Below are 22,826 nucleotides of genomic sequence, written 5' to 3' on the forward strand. Positions count from 1 at the left end.
CACTCGGCACACAGGAGAGTCAGCAGGAATAGGTGGAGGTCCCAGCAGGACCCTCTGACAGCAGGCACAGGGAGTAACAGGGAGGCCTCAAAAGCACAGTAAGGAGAGATGCGCACATTGCAGGAGTTGCAGGTAGGATGCTGTACTTGGAGCTGGCGAGTGTTGGAGGCTGGGGCTTCTTGGAGCTACGAGGTCTTAGGACTGAAGAGTCAACAAGCCTTCGCAACAAAAAACAGATGCGGTGGACAGGGGTTCCAGCCCAACAGCTCAAGCAAGGGCCTACAGACTTCCCAGTTGCAAGGAAAATAGATCAGACCTCTGGAGAGCCACAGAACCTCCACCTATGTTGCAGAGCCCCGGGGAGTCTGTGTGACAGCAGGATCCACAAGCTGGTCGTCATCGTCCAGGTGCCTGCAGATGCAGGCAAGTGACTCCTTCACTCCAAGGGAGATTCCTTCTTGCTTTCCTAAGTGCAGGCAGAGTCATGGTGATTCCGGAGGATGCACGACTACGGGGTTGCAGAAGTTTTTGCAGAACTTGTAAACAAATTTGCATTACCAGCGAGCGGTGTCCAGGCTGCAGAAGTATCTTGCAGAGGAGACATGCAGATGGTTCCTGAAGTCTTGCAGACAAATCCAGGGTCCAACCCTCAGATGGAACCCTTAAGTAACCCAGGATGGGAGTTGGGCACTTACTGCAGTGACCCACCTATCAGAGGGAGTCAGGGACGTCACCCAGCTGGACTAATGAGTCAGATATTCCCAGGGGCCTCTGCTCATCTTATTTCAAAGATGGCAGAATCAAGTGCCTACTTGTCATAGTGCTGTGCACCTCCCTAGGGGAGGAGCTGGATAGGGGGGTGGTCACACCACTATCCTTTATGTGGTGCCCCCAACCATCGTTACCTTGGAATGAGGTCTCTATCTCAGACTCTGCAGGGACACGAAGACTGGGTCAGCGGCAAGACGACTGCAGCATTGGTATCAGCGATGGTGGCGATGCCCTCTGGTCGGAATCCCTCTATCTGAATTTTTAAATCATAGACCCTATCGGGGGGAGAACGCAGCCACCCTCCGTTTCAACCGCAAAGTAATCGCTAGTTGCTGTCGCATCCAGATGATCTTTCAGACTCTGGCGACATATCGTGACTTCAGCCGCGCTGTCCAACAGAGTCACTGCCCACATCTTGTTCCTCAACAGTGTTCTCAATTTTACTAGCATTTTTAACTGTCAGTGCTGCCACCTTCTTCTTTTTAAACTGTGGCTTTTGCTGAGGAGTCTTTTCTTCTTTTTTAATGGTAGATTTTTGTGAGTCTTTCTTCTCTTTCACGTATTCCGGACGTCGATCTTGACGGACCCCTCTCCCACTACGTCTATCCGGTGCATCCTGAAAGGAACGCGAGGGACGTGAATCAGTATATCTGTCTGGAGTTTTAATGTTCTCCCTATTTCTGATATTCTATCTCCTTTCGGAGTTCTCCGGGTGTGGAGAATCAGCTCTCTTATTTCTTCTTTCTTTGAAATCTTTCTGTTTGTCCCAGTGCTTCTTAGAGCCCTCCTGTGCCTGCTTCGTACCCTCCTTGTGGGCGGTACCTTGTAACTCTAATTTTTTAGGTTTGGCTCCCAAACTATCCCGTCCTATACTAGTATAGGAATCGGAAATTATTGTCGGTAGCTGCCTCTCTTGTTCCTGGTGTGGAGTTTCCCGGAGACGCTGGCGAATTGCCAGTGCTACCGCTTCCCCTTTAATATTTCTCAGTATGGTTGAGGACACAGCGTCAAGGTTACGCATTAATTTCATCCCCAACTCCAGGGCTGGTGCAGCCCCATGCTCATGTTGCATTTGTTTTAACACTTCCGCTAAATTAGCAAGTGTCAGGGTACCATGTGTGGTAGTATATATGGCAGCGAAGACCGTACCCCATGTGGCACAGTCATCCAAAGAGGGAACCATCCCAAAAGGCAAGCACATAGTGAGCAATCTATGTTTTTCCTGTGGTCCCGTATGGGGAAACAAGCTGATTCGTTTTCTGGGCAATCCAGAACAGTATTTTTTCCCGTTCTGTGGGATATTTACCCATAATGGTATGCACTGTTTGTGGATTATTCCTAGTAGCCAATTGATAACCACCGGCTACTGGCGGTGCTGGACGCGCTGGTGTTGTGTTCAATGTTCATAGTACGAACTGGACTAATCGTCTATATAATGCCACTAATTCATTATATAAAACTCGTAAATCTGCTATCGGCATAGTCTGTATGCCTGGGTGAGGTGTGTATGTGGCAAACATAGGCCACGTAGGTCCATCATTACTTAAGGGACCTAACCTCACTCTTCGTAGTACATGTGGTAGGGTGCCTTTGAACCAGTTCTGATGCTCCTGGTAGGTGAGCGATATTTCATGATACTGGTATGCTTGGTACCGTAAAGGTACGTTTGCAATTTCATGTGTGTCTGTAAGGCCATGTTTTAATAAATGTTGTGTTAGTGCAAGTCTAGCATTTTCAGGAATGTCAATGGCCTCAGCCATGTTTGTTTAGAGAAACGGAACACCAAAGTGGGTAGTAAAGTCCTTTTATGAGTTTGAGCTCGAACAACCTACAGCTTAATCAGGTATCACCTTTTCAGCTGAGGAGGATTCTCCCAAAGACCACGGACGTCTCCGTATAATGGTACTTAGGGTACCTGTTGTCTGTGAGACAGTGATAGTCAGGGTATCCGTAAATTAGTGCCTAAACACCATCGTTGGTGGCTCCATGTCCATGAGATATCTTATTTTCGAGTCCATGCGTAACGGCTGACGTAAATCACCTTTTACTATTGTGTTTCTGGTGAGGTGCTGCTAGTGAGCCGGTAAGGTTGGGACAACAGTTGCGAATTGTTGTAGGAAAGGCGTAGTCGTCTACAAACAAAAGTACTGTCATCCTTAAACCAGCAGTCTTGCTCAGAGCAAGAGTCCAAACTACGACATGGCGCCCAACAGGAGGGCAGAACAGTGCCTTGGGTCGGTGACAGCATGGGCTGGCAAGGAGACCCTGGGAGGCGGACTTTTGGGGATCCCCTAGAGAACATGGTATCATGCAACTAGCACCGGTATCAGTGCATGATTCCAACGTTTGATACCAAACATGCCTATGTTCGGTGAAACCATTATGTAGTTGGACAACTCATGTGGACCAGTGTCCACTGCATACCTTAAAATGGCTTCCCCAGACTTTCAAAGCCCAGGAAATGGAGTTTGGGATTTGTAGGAGCACCTCTGCTACAGCAGAGGTGTCCTCACACTTAGAACCATCAACCCTGTCCTTGGGCTGTAGGGGCTACCTTAGAGGTGACTTAGAGGGTCAGAGTGCAATGACCATGATATAAGGCAAACCTTATATCTGGGTTATATCTGGAGTGAACGGTGCATGCACCATTTCACACAGGCTGCAAAGGCAGGCCTGTAGTCACAGTTTGCATGGGCCCCATGGGTGGCATAATACATTTTGCAGCCCATGGGGACTCCTGGTGTACCAATGCCCTGGGTACCTAAGTACCCAGTACCTAAGTACCATATACTAGAGACTTACTAGGGACTTACATGGGTGCACCAGTATGCCAATTGTGGGGTGTAAAAGTTACCATACAACAACATTTAGAGGCGAAAACACAGACACTGGGGTCCTGGTTAGCAGGATCTCAGACTACTACAGTCTAAACATAGTAACACCAGGCAAAAAGTGGAGGCAACTATGCCAGAAAGATGTTATTTTTCAAAAATACCTCTTTCTTACATTCCAGACCTTCCAGATGCAGTATGTTACTGTCCAGATTTGACACATCGACTACACAAAAACCCTATTAGCTATGCTAATCAGTCTGATTAGTACCTCTTCTAAATGTGTGTGTCCTTCTGGAAACATAAATAAAACTGGATATGTTGGTTTAACTTTTATAAGACAAATGTGAACCTTTTCTGTGATCTATCTTTCTTCATGTGCAACAACCCTATAAATCTACATTACACATTTCAAAGTTGGAAGCTCACTTGATTGCAATTATGTAGTTTATTCTTGCAGATGTTAGTCCAGCTTGTATTCACTCATTTGTCAAAGAGTGCATAACCTTGTAGTCACACATTCGTCAAAGGGTGCATCATGTTTCCGCACCTACTTCTGTCTCCTCCCAGCCGCTTGAGGCACAGTAGTCAGCTCATTCATGTATGGTTAGGGATATGTGGCCCTGAAGAATGCCCCAGAACAGGTTAGGCTTGCTGTGAGGGCAGAAACATGTTAGCTTTGTCTCATGACGGGGTAAGTCATTATACCCACATATACCGTTGATACCAACGGACACCACTATTAATAGTGTATTAAAACTAGTTGTCCGCTAAGTATTTTTATTTCAACTGCATCCCATTATTATCCAGAAAACATTATCTAAGAACTCCATCTGGGTGTATCTCACTGTGAGGTCGAGTCACCCTGGTGGCATTGTCCTACAAAGGTTGGGATAGGTTGTCTATGATGAAGCATGACACTAATAAGTGTTTGAGACCACCTATTCCATCAGGAGGAATTCCACGCATATGTTCAAATACAACAGTCTTTAATAAGAACCCTAAGACAATATTGACAGAATCACAACCAATGTGACTGGTACTGATAGCGTGATCTCATTTCCTCCACACCCTTTGAGTACACTGAAACACGTCCTCTACTTATGGACTAAACATTACTTGTTTTCTAAAGGGCAGTGTTACTTAATTCTTTAACAATGCATTTATGTATTTGTTTTATAGAAATCTGATGACAGCCCCTCAATAATTTTATGCCTAGATACAGGCAGCTTTAGCTGTTTGAAGAAACCTTATGTAACACGTGCACACACACGCACAATACACATGCATACGGAATGGGGCTTTAAATCAGCCATTGGCTTGTTTGGGTGAACCCCCTTCAGACATTGGTCTTCTGGGTTATTCATCATATTTTATTATCAGCCCTCTAAATTACACGGATGTTTACATTTTCTTTCCCAACTTTGGATTCAATTGGTGACAAAGTAGTTGTTTGGGAGGTTTTTACTTTAGGAAAAGGCAAGATAATTTTTTTTTAAGTGTACCATATTATTTGAAGGTAGAGCGCCAGATGCAGCTAATTTTCTGCTCATGCTCAACATCCTTACTTTAAGATTCAGAATACCTGGAGCCCTCTCCTGCCAGGGACAACTGCTACTACATAGTGTAAGACTGCAGTAAATGTAGATAGACAGTGCTGTGTAGAATGACCTCCCATCCAAACTAGCACCCACCCAGGGTGCAACTTCCTCAAAATCAAGAATTCTGTCACAAGAAAAGTAATTAGAGAAAAAACAAATCTTAAGACAAACTTCAGGTTACATCTCAGATGCCCTGAAACTAGCTTGGATCAACTCGGACTCAAAAAACCTTATGTTGATGCTAAAGTAGCAGAATGTTTTCCAGCAGCAGCATTACTAATTTTCATGGCTACAGTTATGCAAGCCATCAAGACATATTAATTGCAGTTATTTCTTAAAAATTACTGTATCCTCAACTCCCTTCAATATGGTTTCTTGTGCTCCAGTGGGGCAGAAACTGCCCTGGGGCCAGTTGAGGATCATTGTCTCCAAAGTATAAATACCAATGGCTGTGCACTTCTTATCTTTTTCAATTTTCCTGCATTTGACACCCTGGATCAGGAATGATGAAGCATCGCTGTAAGTCACCCTGCTCTAATTTTCCCTAGCATTCTCTAGCGCTGACGTCTTCTGCCACTGTGGTCTAGTCTTCATGGAAAATCTTTAATCTTTTGCAAGCCCTTGGCTATCGCTTCTATATCCAATGCAAGGACACAGAGTTTTACAATGGCCTCTCAAGGACCATTTCTAACCTAACTGAACATGCTGTATTCAATCACCAGTCAATTCAGAACCGGATAAACAAATACACAAAGAAAGAAACTGGGCAAATAAAAATTTAACAGGAAACTGGGTTAATCAGTAGTATATTTAAACAATGGTTCCTCCTCAAGAGACCATTTTAAATATAGGGTACGTAAAGAAAATTCTACAAAGACTTCAATTTTACTTAATGATGGAGCTAGAGTAAAATTATCTTCCATTGCTGTGTAAAGCTCAGTGGGGCACTTGATTAAACCATAGGGTGTTGTGAAGAATAAAACACTAATGCAGTGGTCAGTCGAGAAGAACAAGCTACTTACCATTGACTGCAATCTTTCTGGATCCTCTTTCTATCTTTATTAAGGTGGCACCACTGCTCCATGCAGGCTCAGGTATCCACCCAAATATATGTCATGGAGCCGCATAAAATGCCACTCCAAGCCCTGATGTCAGTTCTTCATTCTTTTTCCACACTCTGGAATGTGGGGTCTAGGCTGATGAGATTGACAGAATACGCAGTGCATGAAAATAAATTGGAAACTTATTATGAAAAATGCATGACTATTCCTCAAAACAGAAACAAAGTGGGATTGGTAAGGAATATGCAGCAAGACAGAGTATCCACCACTATTATCTTTAAAGTAGATAACTTGCTGTTCTGATGTACATGTCTAATTACACATTCCTCACCTCTTGAACCAATACCAAAGCAGTATCTCTCAGCTGGTGGGTCTGATGAAAGAGTCAAACCAAGACGTCCTACAGCACCGATCTGGCCATTAAGCATTTTCACAGACCTTGGAGTAGACAATAATGTGCACCAATAACTAGGCCGCTACCCAGCAAATGAGAAGGTTGGACCAAGGGATAATAACAATATGACACAACAATGCAAATACATACATTACACTGTATTGTGGTGATGCCATGATTTTTCACATTCACTCTGGTGTCATTGCCTTATTGTTTTGTGTCTGCTAGCAAAAATGTGTATTTGTCCAGTTTTAAATACAGGTTGCTTTGATGATTGTACCAGGAAAGCTTTGACTTTTGAGCAATGCATGAAGCACACCTGAAAGGATTGTGTGTCAGTACTGCAGATACTATCTGAGTTGATTCCTATAATTGGTGTTAGGCCAGTTCCTCAACAGACGTAAGAAGTGATAAGGGAATGAGCAACCCCTCACTTGCACACACCTTAGTAAGGATAGATTGGGTAATCACACTGAGTTTAATTCCACACACTTGCTTAAGCGTCTTCCTCTCTACAAGGTCTGACACATGCAGTGCCCTTTTATCTTTGATGATGCACATTCCCTCCAAGACAGCCAGTCTACAAGCAAGGTATGGTCCACTAAGATCTGAGGTATTATACTGTTTTCCACACAATGTTAGCCAATCTGACAGTTCTTCTCACTGTCTTCTTGCTACCTGTTTTCTGTCCTGGCGAATACCCGAGTTCAACTATTACTGGGATCAAACTGTGAAAACATTTTAGGCTTAGTAATTCATTTGATGATGGACTTTGTATGAATCCGAACTAATATATGTCTGGATGCTCAGTTATATGTGGCTGCGTGACCATAGCTATTTGTACATAAGTGGTTGTGCACTTTATTATTTGGTCACCATTTTCAGTTGCACTGCATCTGCACCCAGACTGTCCATCAATGTATGGTTATTTTTTTAATATAATTCATATAAAATGTGCAATTTGTTTCTCATTGATCGTTAGTGGGGATCATGTGTTGTACTCATTGAGGCTCCCCTACACTATGAATGATTCTAAATGAATCTGAATGAAGCACTGTATTCTTGCAAATATTTAACAACACTATTTCCTAGGAATACTGGGTTTGCCACAGTGAAAAAAAACATCCTGCTGCACAGTAGCATATCAAGTATTATGGGCCCCAGTACAAAGAAGGAAATGAGTCCCCTGGCACTAAATGCAGGAATAATCAGAGTTCAGTGGGTGCCCCAGGCCTTTGGGCTCTTGTGCCACTACAGCTCTTGCACTAACAGAAGTTATGCTGCTGAAGGATGCATTCATAAACTTTCCAGATGGCTAAGAAATCAGCCTAAATGGATGAGGGGGGGAGTACTGGAAGAGAAGGATGCAGAGTGTGTAAGTAATATGCAATACAGAGTAAGTCCATGGTGGGGGACTGACATAGTTCAAAGTGGTAAGAAATCTTCCACCCCCAAACATGTTCCTTCAAGGGTGGACTAAATCCGTCCAGTTGGACATATCAAATATGATGAAGGTTGCTGACCACTTAAGATCTTAGATCCACTATGTCCTCAATATTGCTGAACCTGCTTGGAAGCACAGTGGGCTAAGATGCCTGAAGTCTTCTAAGGGGCAAGTCCTGGGAACATTCCTGAAATTCGCCACACTGTTGATGGAATTGTTGTGCCAGGTAGGACAGGGGCAAACACCGAGCTGTGGCCTGTCCTGTTTTAAAGCACTTCAGAGCCAACACCAAAGAGACAGTAGACATCATCAAAGGTCATGTCCATTAAAGGTACCCTGATGCTTCCAGAGAAGCCGGTGGAGTACATCTGGGCATGACAGTGGATGGCAAACTTGGAACCCACACCGAGGCGAGGGCAACTCAGTCAATGTCATGCATAACCTATGCAAGTAACTGAGGAGATGGTCAGGGATTTAAGGAACAACCAGCAGAGCCATTTCCAACAAGGGCTGGGAATAGCAATATAAAAGGCAAGCCACATTAGTTGAGTGAAGAGCAAAGCAAGAAGAAGACTACAAGGTTCTCAAGAGACAGATGAGCTATCAAGAATTACAGATTCTTTAAGAACGACAGTACACAATCTGGGGACTGATGGTCAGGACAGACCTTTGATCCAAACCACTAAAATGGCGTTCATCAGGCCATTGCTGAAAGGCAGCAGAGTTTCAGTTGCAGCGGCAGCAGGCTCCAGTATCTCAATGAGGAGATTTAATGAAAATGTCACTTACCCAGTGTACATCTGTTCGTGGCATCAGTCGCAGTAGATTCGCATGTTCTGCAATAGCTCGCCATCTGGTGTTGGGCCGGAGTGTTACAAGTTGTTTTTCTTCGAAGAAGTCTTTCGAGTCACGGGACCGAGTGACTCCTCCTTTTGTCTCCATTGCGCATGGGCGTCGACTCCATCCTCGATTGTTTTTCCCCGCAGAGGGTGAGGTAGGAGTTGAATTGTAGTAATAGTGCCCATGCAATGGAGTGACTAAGTATGCACCTATTTAAGGTTGAGATGATACATATATAAATAATTGAAGGTAACTTCCAAACTGCTACAGGCTCCCGGGGAGGCGGGTGGGCACATGCGAATCTACTGCGACTGATGCCACGAACAGATGTACACTGGGTAAGTGACATTTTCAGTTCGATGGCATCTGTCGCTGTAGATACGCATGTTCTGCATAGACTAGTAAGCAGTTATTTTCCCAAAAGTGGTGGATCAGCCTGTAGGAGTGGAAGTAGTCTGAAATAATGTCCTTAATACAGCTTGACCTACTGTGGCTTGTTGTGCGGATAACACGTCTACACAGTAGTGCTTGGTGAATGTGTGAGGCGTAGACCATGTGGCTGCCTTACATATTTCTTGCATTGGGATGTTTCCTAGAAAGGCCATGGTAGCACCTTTCTTTCTGGTTGAGTGTGCCCTTGGTGTAATGGGCAGCTGTCGTTTAGCTTTAAGGTAGCAGATTTGGATGCATTTAACTATCCATCTGGCTATACCTTGTTTTGAAATTGGGTTTCCTGCATGAGGTTTTTGAAATGCAATAAAGAGTTGTTTAGTCTTTCTGATGTTCTTTGTTCTGTCAATGTAATACATTAATGCTCTTTTGACATCTAATGTATGTAGTGCCCTTTCAGCTACGGTATCTGGCTGTGGAAAGAACACTGGAAGTTCCACTGTTTGATTTAGATGGAACGGTGAAATAACCTTTGGCAAAAATTTAGGATTGGTCCTTAGGACGACTTTATTTTTGTGTAGTTGTATAAAAGGTTCCTGTATAGTAAACGCCTGAATCTCGCTTACTCTTCTCAGGGAAGTAATGGCGATGAGAAATGCCACCTTCCAGGTTAGGAACTGTATGTCGCAGGAGTGCATGGGTTCAAAAGGTGGACCCATAAGTCTAGTTAGGACAACATTTAGGTTCCATGAAGGAACAGGTAGTGTTCTTGGTGGTATAATTCTCCTAAGGCCCTCCATGAATGCTTTAATGACTGGTATTTTATATAGGGAAGTTGAATAGGTAGTCTGCAGGTATGCAGATATTGCTGCAAGGTGAATCTTAATGGAAGAGAAAGCTAGGTTAGATTTTTGTAAGTGAAGCAAGTAACCCACTACATGTTCTGGAGTTGTGTGTAATGGTTGTATTTGATTAATATGGCAGTAGCAAACAAACCTCTTCCATTTACTTGCATAGCAGTGCCTGGTGGATGGCCTTCTTGCTTGTTTTATGACTTCCATACATTCTTGGGTAAGTTGTAAGTGCCCGAATTCTAGGATTTCAGGAGCCAGATTGCTAGATTCAGCGATGCTGGATCTGGGTGTCTGATCTTTTGGTTGTGCTGTGTCAACAGATCTGGCCTGTTGGGCAATTTGATGCAGGGTACCACTGATAGGTCTAGCAGCGTTGTGTACCAGGGTTGCCTTGCCCAAGTTGGTGCTATCAATATGAGTTTGAGTTTGCTTTGACTGAGTTTGTTTACCAGGTAAGGAAGGAGAGGGAGAGGAGGAAAAGCGTAAGCAAATATCCCTGACCAGTTCATCCATAGGGCATTGCCTTGGGATTGTTTGTGTGGGTATCTGGATGCGAAGTTTTGGCATTTTGCGTTCTCCCTTGTCGCAAACAAGTCTATCTGAGGTGTTCCCCAGAGTTTGAAATAAGTGTTCAGTATTTGGGGGTGAATTTCCCATTCGTGGACCTGTTGGTGATCTCGAGAGAGATTGTCTGCGAGTTGATTTTGTATCCCTGGTATAAACTGTGCAATTAGGCGAATTTGGTTGTGAATTGCCCAATGCCAAATTTGTTGTGCTAGCAGGCTTAACTGCGTGGAGTGCGTCCCTCCCTGCTTGTTTAGATAATACATTGTTGTCATGTTGTCTGTTTTGACGAGAATGTATTTGTGAACTATTATTGGTTGGAAAGCTTTTAGTGCTTGAAAAACTGCTAGAAGTTCTAGGTGATTGATATGCAGTTTTGTTTGATGTACGTTCCATTGTCCTTGTATGCTGTGTTGATTGAGGTGTGCTCCCCACCCTGTCATGGAAGCATCTGTTGTTATTACGTATTGTGGCACTGGGTCTTGGAAAGGCCGCCCCTTGTTTAAATTTATGTTGTTCCACCACAGAAGCGAGAGGTAAGTTTGGCGGTCTATTAACACCAGATCTAGAAGGTGACCCTGTGCTTGAGACCACTGTGATGCTAGGCATTGTTGTAAGGGCCTCATGTGCAGTCTTGCGTTTGGGACAATGGCTATGCATGATGACATCATGCCTAGGAGTTGTAATACCATCTTTGCCTGTATCTTTTGTGTTGGATACATGCGTTGTATGATGGTGTTGAAATTTTGAATTCTTTGTGGACTTGGAGTGGCTACTCCTTTTGATGTGTCTATTATGGCTCCCAGGTATTGTTGTACCTTGCGTGGCAGAATTTTGGATTTTGTGAAATTGACGGTGAACCCTAGTTTGAAGAGGGTTTGTATGATATGATTTGTGTGATTTGAGCACTCTATTAACGAATGGGCCTTGATTAGCCAGTCGTCTAGATATGGGAACACATGTATTTGCTGCCTTCTTATGTGTGCAGCGACTACCGCTAGGCATTTGGTAAAGACTCTTGGTGCGGTTGTTAATCCGAAAGGCAGTACCTTGAATTGGTAATGTATTCCTTTGAATACAAACCTTAGGTATTTCCTGTGCGATGGGTGTATTGGTATATGGAAATAAGCATCCTTGAGGTCTAATGTTGCCATGTAGTCGTGCAGTTTTAGCAATGGCAATACTTCTTGTAGTGTGACCATGTGGAAGTGGTCTGATTTGATGAAAGTGTTCACTACTCTGAGGTCTAGGATTGGTCTCAGCGTTTTGTCCTTCTTTGGTATCAGAAAGTACAGTGAGTAAACTCCTGTGTTTATTTGTGTGTTTGGCACTAATTCGATTGCATTCTTTTGCAATAGTGCCTGCACTTCTATCTCCAGGAGATTGGAATGGTGTGTTGTTAAATTTTGTGCTTTTGGTGGTATGTTTGGAGGGAATTGTAGAAATTCTATGCAATAACCATGTTGGATAATTGCTAGAACCCAAGTGTCTGTAGTGATTTCCTCCCATGCTTTGTAATAATGACCTATTCTTCCCCCCACTGGTGTTGTGTGGAGGGGGTGAGTGACATGTGAGTCATTGTTTAGTAGTAGGGGTTTTGGGGCTTTGAAATCTCCCTCTATTTCTAGGGAATTGCCCTCCTCTATATTGTCCCCGAAAACCTCCTCTATACTGTCCCTGGTAAGTGGACGGTGTTGCTTGTGAGGTGCTGGCTTGTGTGCTTTGACCCCGAAACCCCCCTCGAAAGGGCGTTTTACGGAATGTGCTGTAATTCCCTCTGCTCTGCGGGGAGTAGAGTGCGCCCATGGCTTTGGCAGTGTCCGTATCTTTTTTGAGTTTCTCAATCGCTGTGTCCACTTCTGGACCGAACAGTTCTTTTTCATTAAAAGGCATATTGAGAACTGCTTGTTGAATCTCTGGTTTAAATCCAGACGTTCGGAGCCATGCATGCCTTCTGATAGTTACAGATGTATTAATTGTCCGTGCAGCTGTATCTGCAGCGTCCATGGAGGAACGTATCTGGTTGTTGGAGATGGTCTGTCCCTCCTCAACCACTTGTTTTGCCCTATTTTGGAAGTCTTTGGGCAGATGTTCAATGAGATGTTGCATCTCGTCCCAGTGGGCTCTGTCATAGCGCGCAAGTAGTGCCTGGGAGTTCGCGATGCGCCACTGGTTTGCAGCTTGTGCTGCGACTCTCTTACCAGCTGCATCGAACTTGCGGCTTTCTTTATCTGGGGGTGGTGCATCTCCAGATGTGTGAGAGTTGGCCCTTTTCCTAGCTGCTCCTACAACAACAGAGTCTGGTGGCAGCTGTGTTGTGATGAAAACCGGGTCCGTAGGAGGCGGCTTATACTTTTTTTCCACCCTTGGTGTGATTGCCCTACTTTTGACCGGGTCCTTAAATATGTCTTTTGCGTGCCGGAGCATACCAGGGAGCATAGGCAGGCTTTGGTAGGAGCTGTGGGTGGAGGAGAGTGTGTTGAACAAGAAATCATCCTCGACCTGTTCTGAGTGGAGGCTTACGTTGTGAAATTGTGCTGCTCTAGCCACCACCTGAGAGTACGCGGTGCTGTCTTCTGGTGGAGATGGTTTTGTAGGGTATGCCTCCGGGCTGTTATCTGACACTGGGGCGTCGTATAGGTCCCATGCGTCCTGATCTTGGTCACCCTGGCTCATGGTGGTGTGAGCTGGGGAGTGTGATGGCGTTTGTGCTGGTGAAACGTTAATCACGGGCGGAGGAGAGGGTGGTGGTGTAACTCTTTTCACCACTTTTGGTTGTGGTGCTTGTTCCGTCTGGAACTCCAACCTTCTCTTTCTCCTAATGGGGGGAAGGGTGCTTATTTTTCCTGTCCCCTGCTGAATGAAGATACGCTTTTGCGTATGGTCCACATCAGTTGCTTGTAGCTCTTCCTCAAACCTATGCTTTTGCATTTGGGAGGTTAGCGAGTGCTCTTCTGTATAAGAGCCTGAAGCTGGGTCGCTTGCAGTTTGTTTCGGCATCGAAACTTTGTCTGCGTGTTTTTTCGGCTCCGAGGCGACTTTTTTCCTTTTCGGGGCCGAAACCTCTCGGCGTCGATCTGTTTCGGTGCCGCTGTCTCGGCGTTGAGCCGTGTCCACACCGGCATCTCGGTGTCGAGGCTTGTCTCCAGCACTTTCTCGGTCCCGAGAAGGCTGCGTGCCGGTGTCTCGACCGGAGTCGGACGATCTCGGCACTGTTCGGGCCTTTTTCGGTGCCGACGGTCGGTCACCGAATTTATGGGTCGAGCCATGGCCTGGTGGCAGTGGCGTCCCCTGGGCCTTGTAAATGTTTCTTTGTGTGGTTTTCGACGTCTTACTCACGGTTTGTGTATCGTCGAATCCTTCAGAGTCTGAGTCTTGGATCGAGAAGGTACCTTCCTCTTCCTGCTCCTCGAACTCTCGGTGGGCTGTCGGCGCGGACGCCATCTGAAGTCTTCTGGCTCGACGGTCTCGGAGTGTTTTTCGGGACCGGAACGCACGACAGGCCTCGCAGGTGTCTTCGCTGTGCTCAGGTGACAGGCACAGGTTGCAGACCAAGTGTTGGTCTGTGTAGGGGTATTTATTGTGGCATTTGGGGCAGAAACGGAACGGGGTCCGTTCCATCGGCGTTCTTCAGCACGCGGTCGGGCCGATCAGGCCCCGACGGAGGATCGAAAAAACTACCCCGAAGGGCACCGGAGCTCTTCGATCTTCGATGCGGGTGTTCGCCGATCCCGAACGCAACAATACCGACGAAAATCTTCCGAAATTAACTATTTTTTCCGTTCCGAAACTCGGAGCGACAGGAACACGTCCGAACCCGATGGCGGAAAAAAAACAATCGAGGATGGAGTCGACGCCCATGCGCAATGGAGACAAAAGGAGGAGTCACTCGGTCCCGTGACTCGAAAGACTTCTTCGAAGAAAAACAACTTGTAACACTCCGGCCCAACACCAGATGGCGAGCTATTGCAGAACATGCGTATCTACAGCGACAGATGCCATCGAACCATGGTTTCTTCTACAGCAATGACTGTTTGAGTATCTCTGCAGTAAACAAATCTAAATCCTCAGTACCAGACAGGCTCTTGAAGAGCAGTCTAAATGCACATTTGAAGAACAATCCAGGTCACTAGCAATTTGAAGGATATGTAAACACCATCACTGGTACTCATAGGAGGGAGAAGGAGACCAGTCTCACTGCTGTCTTTGTCTAGACAATTAGAGAGCATCTAAACGCTTAGCAATATGGTAGAAAACTCCTGCAGACCCGAAGGTGAATGCAGTAACTCTGCTCTACTCGATGACCAGAGTCAAGATCCTAGTACCATTTTTACTCTTACTCAAGGAGTAACTTCAATAACGTTTATTCAATTCTAAGGTGTCTAGAGATGACTCCCTTTGCAATCTTGAAATTCAGAGAAGTTTACTGAATGTCTGATGAAGAAATCTGTCCTTGCCCAAGAAACATCTGATTGTTTCCACAAAGCTTACTCAGTATCTGCCAGTTTAGTTTGTTTTTATTCAGCTCCTACATGATTTTATTTCATCACTGTATAACCTACATTGTTTTCCTTTAACATGAATTCCTTCAGAACCCCGTAGCAGACATTCCGGTACTAGTGATACATAGTTAACTAATTCTAGTTGTTCATTACTTACTCTTCAACTGGCTTATGTGGTATTCTCCTTGCAGTGCACTGAGCAGCACATCTTTGGTACCGCTACAGTGGGAGAGGTTAACTTCCAACTTGTGACTCTTGTGTAGAAAGGATCCACTACTCGTTGTGGCTTGTGAGACTTATGTGCATTTTTCTGTGTATTTAACACTGTGGTGTACACCCATAAAACTAGAGAGTACATTATAAATAGCAATCTAATTATATCTTAATAAGTGTACTGGTCAGAGAAAATCATGTGAGCTGCACAACAATGTAATAATTTTGAATTTGGCATACTGTCACAGGAAACAGCAAGTAACAGGCTAGTTGGTAAATGGTAGTGATAGTCTAAAGGTCCACAGAAAGAGTGCCATATCCAGGACAATTTAAAATCAGATATAATTTCAAATTCTTAATGACAATTGCGATATACAAATTCACACCACATTACTTGACTGTAATGATAAAAGGAAAACACATGTATTAAATACATTTTTCATCCTATGGTTATGATATATTTTCCTTCAAGAAGCACAGCCAGAAGATCACTGTATTTTTCTATTTGAAGCAAGTAAATTACCCAACATTCAGAGTAAAGTGAAATGCTTTTTTTAATTGAAAAGCTATATTAGCAAACACATGCTGAAAACAGAAGGAGTAAACACTCATCAAATGCATGGAGAAGAAATCACTAATACAACACAAGACTGTACCTTGAATTTGTTGCCCACACTGATGAAGCCAAGTTTTCCAGCTTTTTGTTTGGTGTCTTTGTGGTTGTTTGCGGATTCAAATAATTCTCGAACAAATTTGTCCTTAGACTCACAGATAAGACATTCCAGTGACATGTGCAAAGCATCGTTATTTTTCTCAACAAACTGGGTCTGCGAAAATAAACACAGGCTAGCTTTTGTAAGCTATGTAGCACTTTGTATAAAACTTCACAATTGCCTATGCATTTGTTTAAGCCAAAGAACAGTCTGCAATCATGAACCCCAGAATTTCAAAAAAAAGTTAAGCACAGGCAAATTAGCACTGTATAATTTACTTCGAATGAACTCAAGGGCACTGGTGCTAATGTGTTAGGAGACATTACAACAAGGAAAATGTCCTGGGAATACAGATATACGTTAACTCAAAAAGATTTTGCAAATTGTTACATAACTGTGTTTTTGTTGTCTGATGCCTTCATTTAAGTTTACACTCAAAAAGGAGAAGAGAGGTACATAAAATTAACTGTATGCTGTGGTTGCTCACGCTATTGAATCCCACAGAAGCTTCTTCAATGGCAGATCACTTGCCTTTGATTTGTTTTTAGCATCTACGGAAATAGGATTCACTCCAATATTAGTTGTCTTTTTCCATTAGGTGGAACAGAAACAGACTGGGAAATTCACATTGCAACTTTTCTCATGCACTTTGGTATTACCAAATGCTGTCTTTTACTCACATAAAGTTGCATGGTGGACATACAGCTCAATTTGGTCAACTTCATTCACGAGTGCACAGAAAACATTCACATTTCGCTAAAGTTATCACCTTGTGGTGAAGCTCTAGACGTGCAGCACTGTTTGCCAAGTTAAACAGTTCAATCACTCCCTCAAACTCAATTCATTGAGAAAACTACATTCTTGACGTTTTCCTTCTGACAGTCTGCACTTACCTTACATTTGAGACTTTGTGTTAGCCCCAATTTTAGTGTCAGCTGAATGTTCCTTGTGTTTCACTCTCAGGTCAATGATTGTTTGCCTCACATCTTGAAGTTAGGCGAGATAGATAAGCTGCTCCTACCTTTTTTTTTAATCTAAGATCCACGTTCTGGTCCTGGATGCTATCTTTAATGGGTTGCAACTTCACTTAGTCCAACGGAAAAACGGTTCTAAGATCTACTTACTAGTTTGTGGATGGAACCCAGAGATCTTCGCTCATATCATTATCATACTATTTAGCTTAGAATTGCTGCCTCATTATTTCCAAATTCAATGTAAGCTTTTTGAAGCATTTAAAGAGGGTTGCCTTTTACCAGTCTTTTTATCTGGCTGAGAACGTTCAGGTATCCGTGGGGTTCAGCCTGAAACATAGTGAAAACTCCAGTTGTCTCATCGTCCTCCTGTTCAAGGAAAACTCTCCTAACAACCCTGTAGGATGCAGACCATAATTTTGTGTGATTATCTTTCTTTGGGATGAAACACGTTAGCCAAATTTTCGTTTAGGAAAGTCTTAAACTCACGTTTTTCATCTGGCCTTACATAAAGACCTTTATTAATTCTGTTATTGCAGTTTCCTACATGATTCAATGAACAGGCGTTGCTGCTTGTCTTTGCTTTTTTTTCCCATTTAAATTGGAAGTTAGTATAACTTTATTTAACTTTAATAAATTTGTCTTTCTGCTCTTCTTTTGTGTTAATTATTTTTAAACTTCCGTTCAGCAGCCTTTCGCCCTGGGTTAGGCTGCATTTGAAAAGGTCAAAATAAATAGACAAATTCACTTTTAAAAAAACTATTTTTGGACAATAAAATATTGTACATATGAATACACATACCGTTTCATAGCAGACTGCTCCGGCAAAATGTCGAACAATAAAGCCTTCATCGTCTCGAATATTCCTGTGAACAGTAAGTTTAGACTTCCTGGGAATCTGAAATTAGAATTCAGGTTACTATCAACTGACAGTAATGAATGGATAGACATGAAAACGGCAATAACAAATTGAATTTTATTCGTTACAAGCCTAAAACTCATGGTAGAATAAGTTGGGAGATGAAGCTACTTTGGAAGCTGTCAGTCTGCTGCCAAGCGATTTAGCCCTGAACAGCGTTTTAAAAACATAGCGTGACCAGTTTCACACCATGACCTTTTTCTAATGACATTTTATGCTCCAAGCAGCAATGTCTGAGCTACTGATGCCTTTCAGCTGAAAAGACCTTTTGCCATACGCAGCAAAGTTTTTTAGAGGGCTTAAACCACAGTAGTGAATGTAGGAAGTTGGCTCTGTATATACTATCTCAAAGTGAGAGAGAGTGTGCACAGAGTCCAAGGGTTCCCCTTAGAGGTTGATAGTGGCAAAATTAGAAAATACTAATGCTCTATTCTGTGGTAGTGTGGTCAAGCAGTAGGCTTATCAGAGGGTAGTGTTAAGCATTTGTTGTACACACACAGGCAATACATGAGGAACACACACCCAAAGACTTAACTCCAGGCCAATAGTTTTTATATAGAAAAATATATTTTCCTAATTTATTTTAAGAACCCCAAGATTCAAATTTTGGGTAAGTACATCAATGCAAGGTACTTCACACAGGTAAGTATAGAACTTTGATTTAAAACAGTAGTACACACAGTCTTGGTTAAAATGACAATAAGCTATTTTAAAAGTGGACACAGTGCAAAAAATCAACAGCTCCTGGGGGAGGTAAGTTTGGTTAGTTTTTGCAGGTAAGTAAAGCACTTACACAGTCAATCTCCTGGGCATAGGCAGCCCACCATTGGGGGTTCAAGGCAACCCCAAAGACACCGCACCAGCAACACAGGGCCGGTCAGGTGCAGAGGTCAAAGGAGGGCCCAAAACACATAGGCTCCTATGAAGAACAGGGGTTCTCCGGTCCTAGTCTCCTTACAGGTAAGTACCTGCATCCTCAGGGAGCAGACCAGGGGGGGTTTGTAGGGTACTGGAGGGGACCGGACATGCAAGCCCACAAAACACACCCTCAGCGGCACAGGGGCAGCCGTGTGTAGTAGGCAAAGTAGGTGTCGATTTTGCTATAGAAAGCAATGGAGGGACCTGGGGGTCACTTAGGCGATGCAGACAGGGCACAGAGGGGGCTTCTCGGGCCAGCCACCGACTGGGCTAGAATGAGGGTCGCCTGCTGGTCACTCCTGCACTGGTAGGTGGTTCCTCTCGGTCCTGGGGGCTGCGGGTTTAGTGCTTGGTCCAGGCGTCAGGTTCCTTTGTTACCAGGCAGTCATGGTCAGGGGGAGCCTCTGGGTCCTCTCTGCAGGCGTCGCTGGGGGCACATGGGGGTTGACTTAGGGTGTCCATGTTGTTGGAGTCGCCTGGGAGTCCTCTCTGCAGTGTTGGTTTCTCCAAACTCAAGCCTGGGGCATCGGTTGCAGAGTATGAAGTTTCACGCTTCCGGTGGAAAGTGAGAGCCTCTTTAAAGTTGCTAAAAATGTGCAAAGTTGTTGCAGTTTCTGAACAGTGGCGCAATTCTCAGGAGTTTCTTGGTCCTTTAGGTGCAGGGCAGTCCTCTGAGTCCTCAGAGGTCACTGGTCCCGTCGGATGCGTCGCTGTGCATGTTCTTTGAGTCTGGAGACAGGCCGGTAGGGCTGGGGACAAGTCAGGTGGTGTCTCCATCATCTCTGCGGGGCTTTCAGGTCAGCAGTCCTTCTTTCTTCAGGTTACAGGAATCTGATTTCTTGGGTTCAGGGTCGCCCCCAAATACTGAATTTAGGGGTGTGTTTAGGTCTGGGGGGCAGTAGCCAATGGCTACTGTCCTTGAGGGTGGCTACATCCTCCTTGTGCCTCCTTCTTCAGGGGAGGGGGCACATCCCTATTCCTATTGGGGTAATCCTCCAAAACCAAGATGGAGGATTTCTAAAGGCAGGGGTCACCTCAGCTTAGGGCACACTAGGGGCTGTCCTGGCTGGTAGGTGACTCCTCCTTGTTTTTCTCATTATCTCCTCTGGACTTTCTGCCAAAAGTGGGGGCTGTGTCCAGGCGGCGGGCATCTCTACTAGCTCGAGTGCCCTGGGGCATTGTAACACGAAGCCTGAGCCTTTGAGGCTCACTCCTAGGTGTTACAGTTCCGGCAGGGGGAGGTGTTAAGCACCTTCACCCAGTGCAGGCTTTGTTTCTGGCCTCAGAGAGCACAAAGACTCTCACCCCAGGGGGTCAGAAACTCATCTCAGTGGCAGGCTGGCACAGACCAGTCAGTCCTGCACTAAAGGATTGGGTAAAATACAGGGGGCATCTCTGAGATGCCCTGTGTGTGCATTTTTTAATAAATCCAACACTGGCATCAGTGTGGGTTTATTATTCTGATAAGTTTTGTACCAAACTTCCCAGTATTCAGTGTAGCCATCATGGAGCTGTGGAGTTCGTTTTGACAAACTCCCAGACCAAATACTTAATATGGCCACACTGTACTTACAATGTCTAAGAATGGACTTAGACACTGTAGGGCATATTGCTCATGCAGCTATGCCCTCATCTGTGGTATAGTGCACCCTGCCTTAGGGTTGCAAGGCCTGCTAGAGGGATTCTTCCCACCAACACACACAATGTGCAATGGCAGTGTGCATGTGTTAGGTGAGGGGTCCCTTAGAGTGGCACAACACATGCTGCAGCCCTTAGGGACCTTCCCTGCTCACCGGGCCCTTGGTGCCACCGGTACCTTTTACAAGGCAATTATCTGTGTGCCAGGGGTGTGCCAATTGTGGAACAATGGTACATTTTAAGTGAAAGAACACTGGTGCTGGGCCCCAGCACACTTCTCAGTCAAGTCAGTATCAATATCAGGCAAAGTGAGGGGTATCTGCAACAGGGAGCCATTTTCCTACAGTGAGCATTATGCAATGTCCAAGTATCTAGTCTCACATGCCTGCTTACCAAAAAGTTGATATTGGCTACAGAGAGGATTTACCTAATTGACGGGACATTTTAAGGTAAAGGACTGGCAAACCATTTCATGTGGCTTGAAAAAACCATAGGAACCCCGGAGGTGCAAGGACTTGATTGTTGGTACGATAATTATCTTGCACACTGAAAGCAAGTATTTGATACACATAAATCAAATTGCATCAGTATTATCACAAATATCTTTTTACACTTACACATCTTTTTTTTCTGATAATTTATATGGTAGCATTAAAAATAACTTTTGATGTCTAGAATATATATGTGACATATCCTTCCTCAAACTGGTGAACAATGCCTTTTGGCATCTACAAACAGCACAGAAGGATAGGCATTTTATTTTTAAAAGGCTGTCGGCCTAGAAACATGTTCATCTGCCAAGGGGATTCGGAACTCAGTTTCAAAATGTTTTAATTAGTTATTGTTTATTAGGTCAGTAAAACAGAAACACTGCAATTTTTGACGTGGGAAAGTCCACTGAAAATGGTTGTAGGCATACAAATGTGATTTCTAAATAATGATGTTATTTTTAAAAGCGCATAGCTACCATATTTGAGGTGTCCCAGCGTTAGGTAAAGGTGTCCACCCTTCTCAATGCAGTTATTAAACCCATCTACATTATGAGCTAACAAAACAGGTTTTACGTTTTATTTTTCTTTCTGAAAAGGTCTTACAACTGGGCCTGATGAACTGCTAAGAGCAGAGAATTCCACAGTTTAGGCGGTAAGTAGCCAAGTGAGCTCCCGTCCCCCTGTACTTTCTTGAATTGAACTATGGGACTCCCACCGACCCCTGCCCCTACCATCGCTTCAACCTAGGAGCCAGTACAGAGCTCACCAACATCCTCAACACCTAAATCTCCACAGCAACCTCTCCAGATGAATTGAAACACGTAGAGGTCAGACCACTGCTAAAAAATAAATAAAAAAAAAAGCCCTCGACCAACCCCAGCGACCTCAAAATCTACCAACCGATCTCCCTGCTTCCAGTCAAAGTACTCAAGAAAGCCATAGCTCACCAAATAACTGGAACTCAACCAACCACTCGACACCTCACAATCTGGGTTCTGTACCAACCACGGCACTGAGACCGTGCTGATTGCTGACACAAACATCAGATCTCCCCTCAACCACAGAGAAACCGTGGTCCTGATCCTCCTCAGCCTCTCCACTGCATTTGACACAGCCTCCCACCAGACCCTCAGTGACAGACTCCACACCACTGCCATACAGCAAAATGTCCACCAATGGAGCACCTCTTTTCTCTCAAGCCGTACAGAGAGCATCGGGCTGCCTCCCTTCTCTTCCGCACCAAAGGCCATCACCTGCCCGTACCCCAGGGATCGTCCCTCAGCCCCATCCTATTGAACATTTACAGACCCCCCTTTGCAGACATCATCAGATCCCACAGCCTCAACATAATCTCCTACACCGACGACACACAACTCATTCTCTCACTCACTGAGGACCCAACCAATGCCAAAACCAACCTCTGCAGCACCATGACAGTCATAACCAAATAATGATAGACAGCTGTCACAAGGATAACTAAAAAAAATCTGGGTTCTGTACCAACCACAGCACTGAGACCGTGCTGATTGCCAACACAGACATCAGATCTCTCCTCAACCACAGAGAAACCGTGGTCCTGATCCTCCTCAACATCTCCACTGCATTTGACACAGCCTCCCACCAGACCCTCATCGACAGACTCCACACCACTGGCATACAGCAAACTGCCCACCAATGGAGCACCTCTTTTCTCTCAAGCCGTACAGAGAGC

The 22,826-nt window shown here is 44.5% G+C and overlaps 1 protein-coding gene across 7 annotated transcripts in view; it reads right to left on the reverse strand.

Annotated features, from left to right (window-relative positions):
• Positions 1-22,826, reverse strand: part of MYO6 (myosin VI) — an 892,076-nt gene that overhangs the window by 356,461 nt on the left and 512,789 nt on the right. For all 7 annotated transcript variants that reach the window (XM_069235652.1, XM_069235651.1, XM_069235650.1 and 4 more), the window contains exons 17-18: positions 17,952-18,047; positions 16,122-16,292 (exon numbers count right to left, since the gene is read on the reverse strand). In XM_069235652.1, the coding sequence (XP_069091753.1) occupies positions 16,122-16,292; positions 17,952-18,047 (267 nt within the window). The remainder of the gene's footprint in view (positions 1-16,121; positions 16,293-17,951; positions 18,048-22,826) is intronic.

This window comes from Pleurodeles waltl, chromosome 5 (assembly GCF_031143425.1).
Source record: "Pleurodeles waltl isolate 20211129_DDA chromosome 5, aPleWal1.hap1.20221129, whole genome shotgun sequence".
Classification (NCBI taxonomy): domain Eukaryota; kingdom Metazoa; phylum Chordata; class Amphibia; order Caudata; family Salamandridae; genus Pleurodeles; species Pleurodeles waltl.